The sequence below is a fragment of the Lepidochelys kempii genome, chromosome 1 (genome assembly GCF_965140285.1).
Source record: "Lepidochelys kempii isolate rLepKem1 chromosome 1, rLepKem1.hap1, whole genome shotgun sequence".
NCBI classification, from domain to species: Eukaryota; Metazoa; Chordata; order Testudines; family Cheloniidae; genus Lepidochelys; species Lepidochelys kempii.
The window spans coordinates 76,653,945-76,674,984 of record NC_136380.1 but is presented as its reverse complement, the minus strand read 5'-3'; the positions used below and the strand labels follow the sequence as shown (position 1 = coordinate 76,674,984).

Below are 21,040 nucleotides of genomic sequence, written 5' to 3'. Positions count from 1 at the left end.
CATGTGAGGAACTGACCATTATACTGACCACTATACTTACCTACATGCCTCCAGTTTTCATCCAGACCACACCACACGATCCATTGTCTGCAGCCAAGCTCTATGATACAACCAGATTTGCTCCAACCCTCAGATAGAGACAAACACCTACAAGATCTTTATCAAGCATTCTTACAACTACAATACACACCTGATGAAGTGAAGAAACAGATTGACAGAGCCAGAAGTTACCTACTACAGGACAGGCCCAACAAAGAAAATAACAGAATGCCGCTAGCCATCACCTTCAGCCCCCAACTAAAACCTCTCCAGCGCATCATCAAGGATCTACAACCTATCCTGAAGGACGACCCCTCACTCTCACAGATCTTGGGAGACAGGCCAGTCCTTGCTTACAGACAGCTCCCCAACCTGAAGCAAATAGTCACCAGCAACTACACACCACACAACAAAAACACTAACCCAGGAACCTATCCTTGCAACAAAGCCCGTTGCCAACTGTGTCCACATAGCTATTCAGGGGACACCATCATATGGCCTAATCACATCAGCCACACTATCAGAGGCTCGTTCACCTGCACATCTATCAGTGTGATATATGCCATCATGTGCCAGCAATGCCCCTCTGCCATGTATGTTAGCCAAACCGAACAGTCTCTATGTAAAAGAATAAATGGACCCAAATCAGACGTCAAGAATTATAACATTCAAAAACCAGTCGGAGAACACTTCAATCTCTCTGGTCACTTGATTACAGACCTAAAAGTGGCAATTCTTCAACAAAAAAACTTCAAAAACAGACTGCAATAAGAGACTGCTGAATTGAAATTAATTTGCAAACTGGATACAATTAACTTAGGCTTGAGTAAAGACTGGTTGTGGATGTGTCATTACACAAAGTAAAACTATTTCCCCATGTTTATTTCCCCCCCTACTTTTCCTCACACGTTCTTGTCAACTGCTGGAAATGGCCCACCTTGATTATCACTACAAAAGGTTTTTCTTCTGTCCTGCTGGTAATAGCTCACCTTACCCGATCACTCTTGTTACAGTGTGTATGGTAACACCCATTGTTTCATGTTCTATGTGTATATATAAAATCTCCCCACTGTATTTTCCACTGCATGCATCTGATGAAGTGAGATGTAGCTCACGAAAGCTTATGCTCAAATAAATTTGTTAGTCTCTAAGGTGCCACAAGTACTCCTTTTCTTTTTGAGGATACAGACTAACACGGCTGCTACTCTGAAACATGTCATTTAGGGCTAGATTATGTATTTAAAAGTAGCCCTGAATACAGGCTGGCACATAGCTGCACTGTCACAAGAGTAGCCTAGGCTGAAACCCAGAGTTTAAGAATGGCCTTGTCCAGATTATTACTCCTTCATGATGGCCCAGCTATGCTACCCAATATATTGGAAGGAACAACTTTGGCTCTTTCCACTCCTCACCCATCTCTGCCCACTCCCTAATATGGAGGGGAGGGAGAAGTACTGGTGACATAGCTTCTGCTTCCCATCCTGAATGTGTATCAGAGAATCAGGGAAGTTAAGTGATGTGTTACTCTGCCTTACATCCCTATGTCAGCTGGATTATATTCTGGCTCTTACATTTCTGAAGCTAAAATAAATTTGCATTACTAATTCCTGAGAATAGATAGACAGTCAAATATGGCTCTTGAGAAAGTTTTATGGTAATATGATGCAGGGTGAGCATACAGTCTGACATGAATAAAAGGCAGACATAATAAACCAAATTTACAAAGCCCTACATGTACCATTCTAAAATTATACTGCACCTAAAACTCCTATCAGCACCCTATAAAGTGAAATTAGCAGGCCTGAATTTCTCTGCGGATATAAACCAGAAATGGACAAATGCAAGCACATAGTGCTGGATTACTCAGTGATCAAATAATAATGGAAAGAAATAGTCAAAGGTCTAAAATCAATATGAGGAAGTACTCAGATTAATGACTGTTATGACTGCAATAGCCCACAAAGGACTCCTGTTAGTGCTAATAGTCACCAAAATAAAACTGTCTACAGAGAGGGAGAAAGCACTAACTATCCTACAAGCAATGAAAGAATAAAAGGTATTCAAACAAAATGTTAATTTCCAGGAAGCAAATTTAGAACAAAAGAGTAATGGCCGGATGGGCCAACCAATGTCCAGCATTCATGGGCTCCCTCCTTTTTCTGGAGAGCGGAGGTGTCAGCTGCCTCTTCTGTCACGGACTTTGTGTAGTTCTCTTTAGGGCATCAAGAATCCAAAACTGGGGAGGAATTTGTCTGGGCCCCAGACAAGGGGACCACAGACCATCCTCCCTCACAAAATCAAAAGAAATTTAGGCCTGGGTCCAAAAAGGGACTTGAGCATTGCAATGCTGAGTGTCACAAATCCTATCTTTTCGGCAACCAGAAAATCACTGGAACAACAATGCAATCTACAAAACCTCAGTTACATGTGTAGGCTCCCTCTGCAATGAATAAGGAGAGAGACATTAGAATGTTATCCCTGAAAGACAGCATTCTAGGTAGTGTGGTTAGAGCACTCATCTGAGAGGTGGCAGATCACTGTTCAAATCCCTTCTTATCAGGTGGAGGGGAGACATGAAGTAGGAGTCTCCCACATCCGGGGTGAGTACCCTAACCTCCAGGTTGACAGTAATGAAGGATCTCCTTCCCCCCTCCCCCCACCTTCCACCCACCGGATTATTTAGATGCCTGACTCCAGCAGAGGGTTCAGAGCTGAGAATCCCAAACAGAGATAGGTGCTAAACCAGGGATTGGCAACCTCGGCATGCAGCCCATCAGGGAAATCCGCTGGCGGGCTGGGGCAGTTTGTCTACCTGCAGCATCCGCAGGTTCGGCCAATCACAGCTCCCACTGGCCACAATTCACCGTTCCAGGCCAATGGGGGCTGCGGGAAGCAGCATGGGCCGAGGGATGTGCTGGCCGCCGCTTCCCGCAGCCCCATTGGCCTGGAATGGAGAACCGCGGCCAGTGGAGGCTGCGATTGGCCGAACCTGCGGATGCTGCAGGTAAACAAACCATCCCGGCCCGTGAGCAGATTTCCCTGATGGGCCGCGTGCCAAAAGTTGCCGATGCTTATGCTAGACTGAACTCCCTGAGAGGGTGATGCTTAACACACATGCCCCTCATTGGCATCTCCTGTTAGCTATCTTAGGTAGCTCCCTGCTCAGCATGCTGGCTTTTGTGAATCCCATTTTTAGGTGCCCGTTTCCCTACACTCATTTTGTAGGAAGCCTGAGTGCCTAACTCACGCTTTGTGCATCCCACTGAGTTTTGAATAGGCATTGCAACACCTAATTCCCTTTGTGAACCTAGCCCTCTTATCCTAACTTTTCTTCCCCACAAACTTCTTCTTGTAGATATTTATATGAAAAGTGGGTGCTACAGGAAAATACAAAAATAAATATGGAAACCCATTTTAGACTTAATTAGCAAAAAGTAAATTGCCCAGTTCTGCCACCCTGCTTGTCATGGTAACAGAACACAGCTCAAGAGATCAGATTCATAATTTTTTTAAGGTTGAAGGGATGACTAGATCATCTTGTCTGACCTCCTGCATAACACACAGGCAATAGAATTTCACCCAGTTACCCCTGTTTTGAGCCTAGTAAACTGTGTTTTACTAAAAGCATCCAATCTTGAGTTGGAGACATCAAAAGATGGAGAATCCACCACTTCTTTGGTAGCTTGTCTCAGTGGCTAGTCACCTCCACTGTCAAACATATGCTCCTTATATCTGATTGAATTTGTTGGCCTTCAACTTCCAGTAAATGTTTCTTGTTATACCTTTCTCCACTAGGTTAAAGAGCTCTTTAATACTTGGTATTTTCTCCCTGTGAAGCTACTTAGACACTACGATCTAGTCACCTTTCAGCCTTCTTTTTGATAAATTGAACAGATTGAGCTCCTGAAGGACTCCTACTCACCTGTTTGTGCATTCACGGGCTGCATTAACCCTTCTGGCCACCCTGGAAGCTCATTTTTTGTTCCTTGTCCACTTTGAGCACTAACTCCTTTTCACAATCATTGCTTTTCAGGATACAGTTCCCCTACTGTAGCCTTCATTTTTGTTTTTCCGCTTCCAATACCGGTTGAGACCATGATGTACCAAGGGTAGCAAATAAAGAATGAATGGTAGAGAGACGTAATCAGATTATTTTGATCTTGAGGGAATGCTTTCTCCAGTAATTTCTGGTGAAGGTTCATCTCTATTTTTATTCAAACCAGGTTGCCTATTTTAAAATCGAGCATTTTCTGCAGACCCATAACATGAAGTATTTTTATGTAATTCTACATTACTGCATCAAGTAAAATATCTTTTGTGTCTCACCATCAGAAAAAGGGCAATATTTTTAATGTAAAATATTTCTGAATGCTGAAGCAGATGCCATTAGTGTCTTTCTCTTCTCATTTACACTGCTGTAAGCAGTTCCACTGAAGTCAATGGAATAAACTAGTATGAGAAGAATTAGGCCCTAAATGTCCTTATGCAGTAAGGAACCCCGAGATGTTTCCTGCTGTGTTACTGGACGGTTGTATGTAGACTTGTGACATTACCCAGGATACCATCTGGACTGCTGAATAGCTGTGACTCCTCAGTTCTCCAACTTGGGATGCCTTTTACACTGCTTTAGTCATGAACAGCCACTCCTGGCTCGTTAACACACAGCCTCCAGCTTGTAACTTGCTCTCAGTTACACAGCATTGAGTGCTACCAGCTAGCCAGTCATGAATCACACTGCAGAAGAACACCAGAAGATTCTCTAGTTCCAAACTTTCCCCCAGAAATGCGTGTCCTATATTTCCCAGCACACTACTGAACAGTGCAAGGTCATGTAAAGTCTGTCATTTCATCACAGGAAAATGATATGACCAGCATTGCTATCCCAAATGGAGTTTCCCTCATATTTAATCCAAACACACTTGTTAAGATAAAACAATAAGATAACTTTATAACTACCAGAACGAAAAGAAAGATTTTAAGTGTCTAAAAGTAAAGAGGCATAAAAAGTGAGGATTGGTTACAAAATAAATAAAAGATGAAATGCAACTGACATCTAACTTAACAAACTAGAAGGGATTCAAAGAAAATATCTCTCTCACCAGATATTTTGCAGTCCACCAGCTGAGTTTCTTTTCAGCCAGGATCTCGCCCTCCCCCCACAAAGTTCAGTTCTGTAGGAGTCATTGATGTCATAAGCAGAGGTGAAGGAGGAGAGTGAGATAAAACATTTTTCTTCCCTCTTTATAATTCAATTTCTTGTACTAGAGACACTCTTGCTCAGTCATAGTGAAAAATAGTCTCTTGTGGGTGTGAGTTTTAGGTCATCCCTGTGATGGAATGTAAATTTCTTGTTCACACTTTCTGCCCTGCTGGATAATGTTCAGTTAACTAAGTTATAGTCTTGTTGTCTCTGCAAAACTGTTTTTTGGCCTGCTTTCTAACTGTGGAGCATGTTACAGCATTGTTATAGAGTAGAATCTTATAATTGTACATACAATGTTGATACACACATTTTACCAAGACAGTAATGTTCAGCAGACTGAGTTGTCAAATGATACTCACAAGACGTACTTTGTACAAAATATATCATAACTTTCTAACAGAGTGATCATAGGGGCCTAGGCTGTCACAAGACTGCTGGGAAAATTATAAAGCATCATTGTACTATGAAAGAAGTCAGACAGAAATAAAATGGGAAAAGCTTGCCAGTACATAACATGTTGCAAGTGGAAACAGGAAAGTTTTGGGGGTTATTGGGAGCAGGTTGCAATTTCAGCTAATGGTTGGTGCAATTAAGAAGTCAATATTTCTTTCAGTATCTTGGATTAAATTCCTCTCCCCCCACAAATTATTTGTCTCTCCATGAATCATCTCTGAAGCTATGTGAAGAACTGGATGTAATGATCTTCAAAGGAAGAGAGATTCATTAGTATATTCCCATGGCCAAGGCAGTAGTTGGAAAAAAGTAAATGACATCCATGAGACAACTGACCTTTGTGTTGAATAGGTCAGCATACCTCTAGGCCAAGATTTACAACTAGTTGTAGCCTCGAGAGGTACAGAAAGTAGTAGATCACTATAGATTAATTGAGCCCTTTGATATCTTCTTATTTAATGCCATTTGAATATTGGATGTTTGTCAAGCACTAGTATGATTTAATAAAGTGTTACCTTTAAAAAAAAATTAATTAGGAAGTGTCTTTCAATTGAATTTCACTTGTTTAATAAATAATATTAAAGGGAAAAAAGTTTTAGAATGTTGTGGAATTATTGGTCTTTTCCGTTGCTAATATAGCTATTTTTTCACGATTAGTATGTTACTCAGATGTTGCTGTAGGCTATTTTTAAAGAAATCCTAACTAGTCCCTAGACAAAATCTTGGCTCGTTTGTGTGGGTGTGCTAGTGCAGATGGCTAGTCCAAGTAGCCTCTTCACAATCCCCTTGCTTGCCCTTGGAGAGGCTTGGCAAGAGATACGAATAGCACTCCTGTCCTTCACTGCTATATTTCTTCCATCCACTGCACCTCTGAGTTAGGTCAGGAATTCTCCCTTTATCTGGATATGTTATAATATAACATCAATAATGTATGGCTATGTTATGAATGGTGAAAATTAGAGAAAAGATATTTAATTGTTTTAAAAGAATATTGTTCAACTTTATTTAATCAGTGCATTTTTACACAGTATTTTTATCCATCGGAAGCCTATGAATCTGTGAATAGCATTTTAATGAAGTAAAGTTCTCCTTTGAAGTTTAGCCAACCTTTGATGTTTTTTTAATCAGCCATTACTTCGAAGTCTAATTGTCTAATTTACAGCTAGGCTATTAAATCCAAGACAATAATTAATAAATAAAAACAATATGGGATTTGTCACATGGGAATAAGGTCATGCCTTAGATGTGAGATTTAAAACAAAATGACTTACTATCTACTACTTGAGACAGACTTTATGTGACAGAATGTTTCCAAGTATTAAATAATACTTTGATCATGAATCAGTTAGGAGTCTCTTGAGAGCCAAATAAAAGGTATTGTCTTTTTTTTAAAGTGCTGTATTGTGATGTATTTTTCTCTTATTGTCATTAAAGGCCCGATAGAATAAGTATGTGAATGTATCAGATCTGGATGTGATGATTGGTACTGAATACACATCCTCATGCAAGGGGAGTGAGCATCTCCCAGGGCTGTTCCTGCCCCCTCTTGCAGCTATGCACTTGTGCATTGACTGTTCTGAAAATATAAGACTAGGACTATTGTTATGGTTTATTACAGTGTGTAGGACTTATTCTATGTTTAGGTCCCCCCCAAACATTTTCTGATCCTATTATTTTCTGTAAATGTCCACGCCTGACAAAGGGCCCAACGTCACATTGTTGTAAGTTGACATTTGAATGAATGTTTAAAGATCTGGTGTTTGGGTCTTAAAAAATAGGATATTCCTCATATATATTTCTTTCAGTATCTTAGTTTTATACAAATTATGTCCCCAGACAAACCAGCCATAGATGGTAGCAATTAAGCAATTAATTTTCTATATGTAATGTCTCCTAAATAAACAATTTGTTTCCACTAGATTTTGATGTCTTTGGTCACGTTTAATAGTACCTTACACTATAAATAATCCCACTGAAATCTAACTTGTTATGTGTGGAGTTCAGATACTGTTTGCTGTGAGTAAAGGTACCACAATCTGACCTTTCTGGAAGGTGTTAAGAGCACCTCTGATGCATGGTACCAGTTTCTCTCATAATCTGGCTTTGACCCCACGTGGTGGTTATCTTAACAAAAGTGACATTGTTTCTGATACTGACTGATAGAGCCTCAGCAACTAAGACTGTAAACCAATTTGCCTGTTCTGCTTTTGTACTTCTGTGCTTATGCACCACTTGAGTTACACTGTGATGCAAAAACAAATTATAATGAGAAGCATTAGCCCACTTGTAATTTTATATCTCTCCACCTACAGATATTAATAAAATACTGATACTACTTTGTACTTATATTAAAATAACATTTTTAACAAATAAAAATCTGTGAGTGTTCTTAATGTAAGCATTTTAGGGAACTAATGGAAATGCAGTAATTTTACTGACACCTATGTCACTTTTTTGTAGGCTTGTTCTCAGTTCTGTCTCTGACTACTTTGCTGCCATGTTCACAAGTGATGTTTGTGAGGCCAAGCAAGAGGAGATCAAAATGGAAGGCATAGACCCTAATGCGCTGTGGGATCTTGTTCAGTTTTCATACACAGGTACTATAATGTGTTTATTATGTTTCCTAGAAAGGAGGATATTGATATTTGTTTCCTACGAGTTAACTGGAGGTATATGGTATTAAAATATATGTATTTTTCTTAATCATTATTAATTTAAAACCCTTCATTTAACATGTGTTTGGAATATTAAATGTCATTCTATTTTTGTATCCATCATCATTCTGCACCTTGGACTGTGAACGCAAACCTCCAAAACCTATATAGGATCTGGCTTGGTGGAAACTTGGAGTGTTCAGGAAAGGGCATTTTTTAGATAGTCAGTAAGTGGCATTCTCCTCAGTGTGCCAGCTGTGATCTAGCATGGTATTATCTATCGCAGTTGAGAAAAGCACCGTGTATTGGATAATCCTAAAACACAGGTTCTTTAATGGCCATATATGGTCAGGACCTATGACACTTTTTGGAAGTACAGGAGTGTCCTAATGTCCTGGTCAAATTCCATTTACATAATACTTTTAAAAAAATCCTGTTTTAGTTTGAATTGGATACAGTCTTCTTCACTTCCTGCTCTAGTCTTTCAATCTGTTGTGTAATGTTTCTCTATGTTACTGAACTGCTGTGTTTTTCTGAACAGCTGCTGTATTTTATTACTGAGTGAAGTCAAATTGTATATATGTATCTCACACACAAAAACAACATTACAAGAATGTTAAGGTTGCAAAGTCAAGCACTCAAAAGACGGGAAATACCAGAATTAAGGTAGTCTGTGCAACTTTAATTTGCCCCCTTATGTGTATGAATAATGATACAGCCATTAATTATGTGATCACATACTGGTTTTTACCATAGTGTATCAGCCTCATTCAGTCCACAAAATGGTGGTGGTGACTGAATGAGCTGCTATTCAATGTTTTTGTTTTTTTCCTCACTGTTCAGTGTGTAGCCCCAGGAACTATTTACAGCACACTATTCCAAATCTTTTCAGATTATACAATTATTAATTTCATCATGGGCTTTTATTTTCCCCATGATGCTCATTACTGTAATATTTGAGTGCTTCACAAACATTAATTAATTATTTTCAAAGTATTCATGTAAATTCAAGGGATTATATTATCCCCAATTTACACATGAGGAAGTGAGACACAGAAAGATTGTGTTCAAAAGTGCCCACTACTTTGGGATGTGCAGTATGAGACACATACACCTGATTTATCAGCATACTTAGTGAAGGAACAAAATATGGACACCGTGTAGAATTAAACATGTGGGTTTATTATGCACAGCGCTGTTGGAGTGTTACCTTGCTTATTAAGCTTAGAGACACTGCCAAACAATTGATTACAATGGATTTTATGGATTTTTCATGGGTGGATGGAAATGACAGGGTAGGCAGTCCCAAACCCCTGGATAGGTCTAGCAGCAAGACAAGATAAGCACAGTAGCCAATAGCTAAAGATTACATAATGTTCCGCCCATGGTTTTAAGTTAACACATGACACTTAATTAGTACACAGGTGTTTTTCTTTAAATAATATATAGAGTGTGTTAGTATAAAATATATATGTTGAATTTTGATTTGGGATTCATAGGAATGAAGTAGCTCCCCTGATTGTTCGGCAGGTACACACCTAGGAGTTAAAGCAAAAGGACAAATGAAAAGTATATAGCAATAAAGATTGACTTTTAGTTGTTCATTTGTGTCTAAGGCAGGCACTGGCAATAGCTTGGAGGAGAGATGCACATCTGTGAGAGGGAGGATATTATATCTCATACTGACATGTTTGAACCTCTTCCACAAACTCAAGGCTGGTGTGTAGGAAGGCACCTCTTCCACAGAAGAAACAGGGCCCCTTTTATTTTTTAGGTTTGTTTGCATTATATAGCACTTTTATGCGATGGTTCTTATGGTACCCAGGACTGTGAGTCACCTTGTTACCCCCCTGCCACCGGCGAGAGAGAGACTTGTTGTGCTTAACTGGCTGTCAGCTACTTGACACCGCCACTTCAGCCTTGTACCCCCCCTCCCAAACAATCTCCTCTGGGCTATGTCAGGCTTTACTTTATTTTGAAGGTTAACAATAGATATACCCCACTCTTTAAGCCTCTTTGAAGTAGTGTCCAGCCCCTTCTCTACTGAACAGGTCACAGAAGTACCACATTAGCTGTACACACCAGCTTGAATGTCTCAACTGAGGATCAGCATCCTGCACAATACTACCACACTGAGATATATTTATAGTGAAAACAGTTGTAAGTTTATTACCAAAGATCAAGATTTAAGAGAATGTGAACAAGAATGTGAGACAAAAATGCACAATTTTGCTGAGTTTTAGCTGCTGAAAAATCTCAGTTTGCACACACTGGGTTGCAATTAACTTTGGGAATATAAGAGAAAAGCAAGGAAGACAGCTTTATCCTGCACCTAGGAAGTAACCGGGCAGTGTGATTACATTCATGAAAATAGGATCACAACTAGCCCTGCAGAAGACATTTAGGGTGAGAAACTTATTCAGACTGGAGTTTGGCCTGTTAAGTTTAGTCTCTAGGAATCATGTTGTGATTTTGTTTTATATGCAACCCTTCTGTTTTCAGGCAAAAAAAGCAACCCTGCACCACATTTCTAGTCCTCATACCAAAGGCTGGGGCTGCTAGACAGCTGGTCAATAAAACTTTTGTAATAACTTTTTTTTGAGATGGGTAAAACATTTTTTCTCTTATATTATTACCTGAAATGGCTAAAACATTTTAGCTGAAACTTTTTAGAAAAATTCAGCCTGAGGGAAACCCGTGAGATTTTTTAGGCCCAGCTTGACAAAGCCCTGGCTGGGATGATTTAGTTGGCGTTGGTCCTGCTTTGAGCAGGGTGGGTGGATTAGATGACCTCCTGAGGTCTCTTCCAACCCTAATCTTCTATGATTCTATGATATGGAAATTTGAAGCTGAACAGTGAAAGTTTATCAAAGAAGTGGGAAGTGTCAGGCAAACATAAGTGCAGCAGATACTACCATCTCTGACTATAAAACTAATGTATTAGAGATCAGCTAAGAGTGGAAAGGCAGATCCAAACCCTCTCAAACTTTAGCTAAGTTTAGCTTTGGATATGAACTTTAGGGCTGGAGCACACCTCTATACGCAGGGTCCAATGCTTGGTTCTGAACCCACTCAAACTTGGTGGAAATTTGTACATCTTAGGTCCATTTCAGATAATTAGATATTATATGTTAAATGCTGGTAAATAGTTATTCACTGTCTGAGTCAGTTAACATCAAAGTTCGCAAGAGCTTGATTCTTTAAATTGATATGCTAAGGGCTACTGAGTACAGGAGCAGGGGCAAAGTCTGAAGTGTGAGCTTTCCAGAAGAGACTGCAAAAAGTCCATCAGTATTTTATCAGATTTCCACCATGCTGGTGTCCTTCCATCTACAATTTATAAACATACAGGAATTTCTTCTGTGGGATGCCCATGTTAGGTTTCCAGTTTGTAGAGAGGCAGTAATTGACTTTACTGGCTCCATTTGTCAGAATTAGACAAGGAAATCTCCATAATTATATCTGGATATGTGATACCAAAAATACATTAATTTCAGATTTAGTTGCTGTTGTCTGAGACAAAGTCTTTACCTGGGGGCAGTTGAGTGTTACAGTAAATCAAAGATGATTATGGGCTGATAGCAGTTTTTGAAGGAGCCTATTAGAACAGAAAAAGTGAGCTCACCATACATGCTGCCAGTATAACATTGCCACCAGTTTTAAACAGGGTGTGATGCTGACATAAATATAAAGGGAAGGGTAAACCCCTTTAAAATCCCTCCTGCCTAGAGGAAAAATCCTCTCACCTGTAAAGGGTTAAGAAGTTAAAGGTAACCTCGCTGGTACCTGACCAAAATGACCAATGAGGAGACAAGAGACTTTCAAAAGCTGGGAGGAGGGAGAGAAACAAAGGGTCTGGGTCTGTCTGTATGCTGCTTTTGCCAGGGATAGAACAGGAATGGAGTCTTAGAACTTTAGTAAGTAATCTAGCTAGGTATGTGTTAGATTATGATTTCTTTAAATGGCTGAGAAAAGAACTGTGCTGAATAGAATGACTATTCCTGTCTGTGTGTCTTTTTTGTAACTTAAGGTTTTGCCTAGAGGAATTCTCTATGTTTTGAATCTAATTACCTTGTAAGGTATCTACCATCCTAATTTACAGAGGTGATTCCTTTACTTCTATTAAAAGTCTTCTTGTAAGAAAACTGAATGCTTTTTCATTGTTCTCAGATCCAAGGGTTTGGGTCTCTGGTCACTTATGCAAATTGGTGAGGATTTTTACCAAACCTTCCCCAGGAAGTGGGGTGCAAGGGTTGGGAGGATTTTGGAGGGAAAGACGTGTCCAAACTACGTTTCCCAGTAAACCCAGTTAGAGTTTGGTGGTGGCAGTGGAGATCCAGGGTCAAAGGATAAAATTAATTTGTACCTTGGGGAAGTTTTAACCTAAACTGGTGAAAGTAAGCTTAGGAGGTTTTCATGTAGCTCTTCACATCTGTACCCTAGAGTTCAGGGTGGGGGAGGAAACTTGACAGATGCAGACAGGCCAGGGAGCAGTGGGAGAGTGCTAGAGGGGAAATATATAAGCTTAAAGCTAATGAAAGCATGGTTCCCTGTAGACTAGGTAGGAAGATGGCTGCAGGTTAATTGGAGCACCTGCACTCAATTAAGGTCCTGTTAGGAAACTAATAAAACCCCCTGCATCAGGCAGCCAGGGCAGGAGGAGGAAGGTGAAAGGACTGGAGCTTGGAGGTGTGTTGAGAGATTTGGAAGACCTAAGAATTGAAGTAAGGGAGACCCTGCCCAGCAGGACAGGGAGACTCCCTTCCCTACAGCATCTAAGGACTGAGGGTAACCTCTCCTAAGAGGGATGAGAGTAAGAAACCCACAGGGGTTGAGAGGGGCTGGGACTCAGAGTGAGGAGTAAACCCAGACCCCTCCCCCACTTCCCTCCTCTACCACCTTCCCGGGCTAGTAGCCAGGCCCTTGGCACCCAAGAGCAGGAGCAAAGGGTGGCATCTTAGTTCCCTGCCAAGAAAAGCACAGGACCCACCAGACTAAAATCAGCCATCTTGCCCCATGGGGTAAGCAATTATATGTCCTTGTTATATTAATGTAACCTGTCTGCCAGTTTTACAGTGGTTTAGAGTCTAATGAAATTAGTTGATCTTTGCCACACACTAAAAATTGTAAGCAGTGTTAATAGATGCTTGAAAATCTGTATTTATAAATAAAGGATCAGTGACTGAGATAAAAGCATCCCCTTATTGATCACTGGCTGCTCTCTTCAATTAAAGTAATAAAACAAAATAATGTTACAACACTTGAAAACTAAATCTCCCAAAAGGTGAGTGAATGTGTGTTCATCACAGACACTGAGGTTGATAGCCACATCTATCCGAAAGGGGGATTGCTATCAGTTACTACATCCTGTGATTAATAAAGAGATGCTTTTATCTTAAACAGCAAGCACTTATTGGTATCTCTACAGATTTTCAGCTTCCTAGTAATACTGTTTTTGATAATAACAGCCCCCTCATGGAAACTGTGCTCTCTATGACACTGACAAGGGCCTGGTCTTTTGGGCAGTGAAATCATTGGGGGCTGCTGAATGCTCTGCACTTTTAAAAATCAAGATGCTTATTTCTAAAAAAATATTTTTTTCTCATACCTTACATAAAATGTCCAGTTATTTCAAACCAACAAAATCCCTATCACCTCTTTTTGAGGGTACACTAACATTCTTTCACTAAAAATAAAATGAAATAAAAAAAAATCCCAGAGCTTACCTTACCACTCCCATTCCTAATATATGTAGCAAATCTGGGGTATCTGGGGTGTTTTCATATGAACTGTTCCTTCTCTCAGTTCATACATATCAGTCTGGCTTTCTACAGTATTGGACAGCCAGCAACAATATAAGGAGAATAAAACCTTATTTACTTCCTCAGGTGGAAAAAAAATCATGAACTCATTCATCTTGAGTCAGCAGAAACAGTCAAAGGGCTTCTTTAGGAGATTTATTTTCAACTCTAGAATTTTTCAAATTGGTCCCCAATTTTGTACATGGATCAGTCTCTGATCAAAATCTACCAGTTACAATATTGATGAATGTATAATCAGAGCTCTCTAAGCGTCTGAGGGGAACAAAGCAAAGCTGTCCTTTATCATCCTTATTATATGCATTAGTCATTGAACTTTTGCCATTTTTTTTTGGATTATCGTCATCTACATATCTACCTGAGTCTTGATCCACAAAGTGGCTTAGGCATTGTCACGGTTCCTCCCCCACTCTGAACTCTAGGGTACAGATGTGGGGACCTGCTTGAAAAACCTCCTAAGCTTATCTTTACCAGCTTAGGTCAAAACTTCCCCAAGGTACAAAATATTACCCCCGTTATCCTTGGACTGGCCGCTACCGCCACCAAACTAATACTGGTTACTGGGGAAGAGCTGTTTGGACGCGTCCTTCCCCCCAAAATACTTCCCAAAACCTTGCACCCCACTTCCTGGACAAGGTTTGGTAAAAAGCCTCACCAATTTGCATAGGTGACCACAGACCCAAACCCTTGGATCTGAAAACAATGAAAAAGCATTCAGTGTTTTACAAGAAGACTTTTAATAAAAAAATAGAAGTAAATAGAAATAAAGAAATCCCCCCTGTAAAATCAGGATGGTAGATATCTTACAGGGTAATTAGATTCAAAAACATAGAGAACCCCTCTAGGCAAAACCTTAAGTTACAAAAAAGATACACAGACAGAAATAGTTATTCTATTCAGCACAATTCTTTTCTCAGCCATTTAAAGAAATCATAATCTAACACATACCTAGCTAGATTACTTACTAAAAGTTCTAAGACTCCATTCCTGTTCTGTCCCCGGCCAAGACGACTACAGACAGACCCAGACCCTTTGTTTCTCTCCCTCCTCCCAGCTTTTGAAAGTATCTTGTCTCCTCATTGGTCATTTTGGTCAGGTGCCAGCGAGGTTACCTTTAGCTTCTTAACCCTTTACAGGTGAGAGGAGCTTTCCCCTGGCCAGGAGGGATTTCAAAGGGGTTTACCCTTCCCTTTATATTTATGACACGCCCCCCAAATCTCAGCTAGGATGAAACACTGGCTGGGATTTCTTCCTGGAGCTCTAGGAAAACAGAGTTAATAAGACACATGCATCTCTAAATATATTACCAAGTACATAAAGACTAACAATATTTTCCACATCTCAAGGACGATTTTAACCAGTTGATTCTGGGAAACTTTCATGGGAGAGTGCATCAGCCACTTTGTTAGAAGCTCCTGAGATGTGTTGGATGTCGAAATCAAAATCTTGGAGAGCTAAACTCCACCGAAGAAGTTTTTTTGTTAGTTTCTTTGACGGTGTGAAGCCACTTTAGTGCAGCATGGTCGGTTTGCAGGTGGAAACGCCGTCCCCAAACATATGGGCGTAGCTTTTCCAGAGCGTAGACAATGGCATAACATTCTTTTTCAGTGACTGACCAGTTGCTTTGCCTCTCAGACAGTTTTTTGCTGAGAAACACCACAGGGTGGAATTCTTGATCAGGTCCTTTCTGCATTAAAACTGCTCCCACACCACGCTCGGATGCATCTGTGGTTACTAGGAACGGTTTGTCAAAGTCTGGGGCCCTTAGTACAGGGTCAGACATGAGTGTCGCTTTAAGCTTGTTAAAGGCCTTCTGACACTTTCCGGTCCACTGAACAGCATTTGGCTGTTTCTTTTTGGTTAGGTCTGTCAGTGGGGCAGCGATTTGGCTGTAGTGCGGTACAAATCGTCTGTAATAACCAGCCAAGCCTAAGAAGGATTGAACCTGTTTCTTTGACTTTGGGACAGGCCACTTTTGGATAGCATCCACTTTGGCCTGTAGGGGGCTGATAGTTCCTTGACCCACCTGGTGTCCAAGGTAAGTCACTCTGTTTAGGCCTATTTGACACTTCTTAGCCTTAACAGTTAGTCCTGCCTCCCTTATGCGCTCAAGGACTTTTTGTAGATGTTCCAGGTGGTCTGCCCAGGAATCCGAAAATATGGCCACATCGTCAAGGTAGGCGACTGCATATTCTCCTAATCCCGCTAGGAGACCATCTACAAGTCTTTGGAAAGTGGCGGGTGCATTTCGCAGCCCGAAAGGGAGTACATTAAATTCATACAGCCCGAGATGTGTGATGAAGGCTGACCTTTCCTTGGCAGATTCATCTAGCGGTACCTGCCAGTACCCCTTGGTTAAGTCCAAGGTAGAGATGAACTGGGCCCGTCCCAGTTTCTCTAATAGTTCATCAGTGCGTGGCATTGGATAGTTGTCTGGGCGAGTTACAGCATTTAGCTTACGGTAGTCCACGCAAAAACGTATTTCCCCATCTGGTTTGGGAACTAGAACCACTGGAGATGCCCATGCACTTTCAGAGGGGCGGATTACACCCATCTGTAACATATCCTGGATCTCCCGTTCTATAGCAGTTTTAGCTTGAGGAGACACCCGGTAAGGGTGGACCCTAATTGGGTGAGCATTACCTGTGTCAATGGAGTGGTATGCCCGTTCAGTCAGTCCTGGGGTGGCTGAGAACGTTGGCGCGTAGCTAGTGCACAGCTCCTGGATCTGCTGTCGCTGCATACGCCCAAGGGTCATGGAGAGGTTCACCTCTTCCACACCACCAGCACATTTCCCTTCGTAATAGACACCTTCAGGACACTCAGCGTCGTCTCCTCCCTGGGCTGTAAACTGACAAACCTTTAATTCTCTGGATCGATTAGAAGAGCTGAGAGGCGGTGGGTTGCTCCGTGCCGCCGTCCACGCTCTCTGGAGGCTTTCATCTGCTTCCTGTTCGGTCTGGAACTGTTCCCTTGATGCTGGAGACATCAGTTCCTCATTGGATCGGGGACATAGGCTTGGTCCCTCTGGAAGCGATATAGGGGATGGAGCTGTTTCTGTTGACTGTGAACCGCTCTCCGCTGGTGCACTATGTTGGGATTCAGGCTCCGGCTGAGCCTCTTGTGTAGGGTTATCGGCTGCTGCCAGTTCAGGTTCGGTGGGGCCCTCTGGTGTTGAGGTTGCAAGTACTGGATTCTGTGCTGGCACGGGGTCTGGTGTTGGTTGTTTGGCTGGTTCCGGTTCTGGGACTGGTTCCATCTGGGTCTCTGGGACTGGATCCACTACTGCTGTGGCAGACATTGGCCTGGGGTCCGGGTCCATCACCTCTGACCGGGCCCGGATAGAAGTTTCCGGAACAGAGCTAGGCCCCACGGCTTGTTTAGCCTGGCTGCGGGTGACCGTTCCCACCCTCTTGGCCTGCTTCACGTGATTGGCCAAGTCTTCCCCCAACAGCATGGGGATGGGATAATCATCATAGACTGCAAAAGTCCACATTCCTGACCAGCCCTTGTACTGGACAGGCAACTTGGCTGTAGGCAAATTGAAAGAGTTGGACTTGAAGGGTTGAATCGTCACTTGGATCTCTGGGTTGATTAAATTGGGGTCCACTAAGGAAGCATGGATAGCTGACACTTGTGCTCCGGTGTCCCTCCACGTGGTGACCTTCTTCCCGCCCACACTCACAGTTTCCCTCCGCTCCAAGGGTATCTGGGAGGTATCTGGGCCTGTGGACCTCTGGTGTGATTCCGGTGCAATGAACTGTAATCTGTTGGGGTTCTTGGGGCAGTTGGCCTTTACATGCCCCAGCTCGTTACACTTAAAACATCGTCCAGCTGACGGGTCACTGGGGCGAGGAGGGTTGCTGGAGAACGGGGTGGTGGGACGATAAGGGGTCTGGAGGGTTCTTTGGGAGGTAGGTGGGGCTTTGGGCGGCCCCCGGTAATAGGGTGTGGTCTGGGGTGGTCCCTTCTGGTCTCCGCTCCAACTGCGACCAGTTTTCTTCTTCTCTGCCACCTCCACCCATCTGGCTCCAATCTCTCCTGCCTCGATTACAGTTTTGGGTTTCCCATCTAGGATGTATCTTTCTATTTCCTCAGGAACACCCTCTAAGAATTGTTCCATTTGCATTAGGAAGGGCAAATTTACTGGAGATTCAACACTTGCTCCTGATATCCAGGCATCCCAATGTTTCACAATGTGGTAGGCATGTCGGGTAAATGACATGTCTGGTTTCCACCTTAGGGCTCGGAACCTCCGACGAGACCGCTCGGGTGTTATCCCCATTCTGACTCTCGCCTTGGATTTAAACAGTTCATACTTGTTCATATGTTCTTTAGGCATTTCAGCTGCCACCTCAGCTAAGGGTCCACTGAGCTGCGGCCTCAGCTCTACCATGTACTGGTCAGTAGAGATGTTGTACCCAAGGCAGGCCCTTTCGAAGTTTTCTAAGAAGGCCTCAGTATCATCACCTGCCTTGTAGGTGGGGAACTTTCTGGGATGGGAAGTGGTACCTGGAGAAGGATTGCTAGGGTTTGTTGGTATATTCTGCTGGGCCTTTATCCTCTCCATCTCCTCCACATGCTTCCTTGCCTCCATTTCCCTCTTGTGGGCAGCCTCCTGTACCTCCTTCTCCAGCCGCATGAGTTCTATCTGTCTTTCATGTTCCCTTTGTTTTTCCTCAGCCTGAAATTTGGCTAATTCCAGCTGTAGTCGAGCCGAGGATTTGGCCATTCTAACCTCTCTGTTTTTAACTAACTTTACACCCGAGGTTTAGAACTAAACAAACAAAACTTGGCTGTAAAATTTTGCTGTGCTGGAATAGAATACCTATTCTCTGATAGTGATTGTCAGCCTACAGAAAAAGACAATTCCCTTGTCTCTGCTCTGGGCCCAAATTAAAGCAAAAAACCTCCAACTACTTGGAAACCTGCTTACCCAGCCCAAAGAAAAAAAAAATTCTTTTCAAACCTGTGCTCCTTGTAAAACAAAAAAAAAAATCAAAATCCTAAAATAAACCCTGCCACTTTTGTCTCCAGGCAAATGGGTAGAGCACACACCCCCTATTTACTTTTAGGAAGAAAAGAAAAAAAAAAACCTCTGGGTTGGAAGACTGTGAATTTCTCTGCAGGAGTTAAGTACCCTGCCTCCAGGCAAAGAAAACCTGCAATTCACAAGATAATCCCCTTTTGTCTCGGCTTGGCCACAAAGCAGAGAGAAACCAAGCTGCTTTCAGTTTCAAAGCTGCTTCTGGACTTCCTAAAAATTCCTTTTTAAAATCTGTATTTCTAGTTCAAAAAATCTCAACTGGATCTCAAAATGATTTCAGGTTAATCCCACCACTGTGCCACCATGTCACGGTTCCTCCCCCACTCTGAACTCTAGGGTACAGATGTGGGGACCTGCATGAAAAACCTCCTAAGCTTATCTTTACCAGCTTAGGTCAAAACTTCCCCAAGGTACAAAATATTACCCCCGTTATCCTTGGACTGGCCGCTACCACCGCCAAACTAATACTGGTTACTGGGGAAGAGCTGTTTGGACACGTCCTTCCCCCCAAAATACTTCCCAAAACCTTGCACCCCACTTCCTGGACAAGGTTTGGTAAAAAGCCTCACCAATTTGCATAGGTGACCACAGACCCAAACCCTTGGATCTGAAAACAATGAAAAAGCATTCAGTGTTTTACAAGAAGACTTTTAATAAAAAATAGAAGTAAATAGAAATAAAGAAATCCCCCCTGTAAAATCAGGATGGTAGATATCTTACAGGGTAATTAGATTCAAAAACATAGAGAACCCCTCTAGGCAAAACCTTAAGTTACAAAAAAGATACACAGACAGCAATAGTTATTCTATTCAGCACAATTCTTTTCTCAGCCATTTAAAGAAATCATAATCTAACACATACCTAGCTAGATTACTTACTAAAAGTTCTAAGACTCCATTCCTGTTCTGTCCCCGGCCAAGACGACTACAGACAGACCCAGACCCTTTGTTTCTCTCCCTCCTCCCAGCTTTTGAAAGTATCTTGTCTCCTCATTGGTCATTTTGGTCAGGTGCCAGCGAGGTTACCTTTAGCTTCTTAACCCTTTACAGGTGAGAGGAGCTTTCCCCTGGCCAGGAGGGATTTCAAAGGGGTTTACCCTTCCCTTTATATTTATGACAGGCATCTAAAATGGCAGTTAGATACAGAAGTCCAACATTTAGGCACACCTGAGACCCCCCAGACCCCAAATCAGTTCCCACCTAACCCTGTAAGCACTTAAAATCTGATGTGGAGAAGAAATTTGAATTTGGTCGCACACTGTCTGGTTCAAATCCCTACTCCAACATCCTTGGTGAGTGTCTTAACTACTGGGCTAAAAGTTATGGGGTGGGGAGAATTACAGTACCATTTCTTGCAAAAAACAAAACAACGTAGGCATCTAACTCCGGGAGAGGGTTCATGGCTCAGAAGCCCAAGCAGAGATAAGTACCTAACTCCATCAGAGGGGTGGGGCTTAGGCCACATCACTGTCCTCAGCATTTCTTCCTGTCTCCTTGCTTAGCATTTTGGCTTTTGTGTATCCCATTGTTAGGCACCTATCTCTCCCTGTGTATTGTAAATGGGGTGCAGGTGCCTAAATAAGGGCTGTGGATTCCACTGAGTGGCTATGCACCTAAAAATTAGGTGTTGCAATGCCTAAGATCCTTTGTGGGTCTAGCCTGTGAGAGACTGCTTCACCTTGTGCCACACTGCGAGAACTGAGATCAGCAGAAACATCCAAGAGGATATGAACATGTTTGGTGTAAATCAGAAGTGGCTAGTAGCAGAGTGTTCTCTGTGAATGTCCCCCAGGATGAAGTTGCTTTATCTTTCTTGGTGTAATGGT

General features: G+C 42.1%; 1 protein-coding gene across 1 annotated transcript in view; it reads left to right on the top strand.

Moving 5' to 3' along the window:
- KLHL1 (kelch like family member 1) overlaps positions 1-21,040 on the top strand; it is a 431,335-nt gene that overhangs the window by 149,262 nt on the left and 261,033 nt on the right. The window contains exon 3 of the mRNA XM_073346360.1: positions 8,156-8,292. Within this exon, the coding sequence (XP_073202461.1) occupies positions 8,156-8,292 (137 nt within the window). The remainder of the gene's footprint in view (positions 1-8,155; positions 8,293-21,040) is intronic.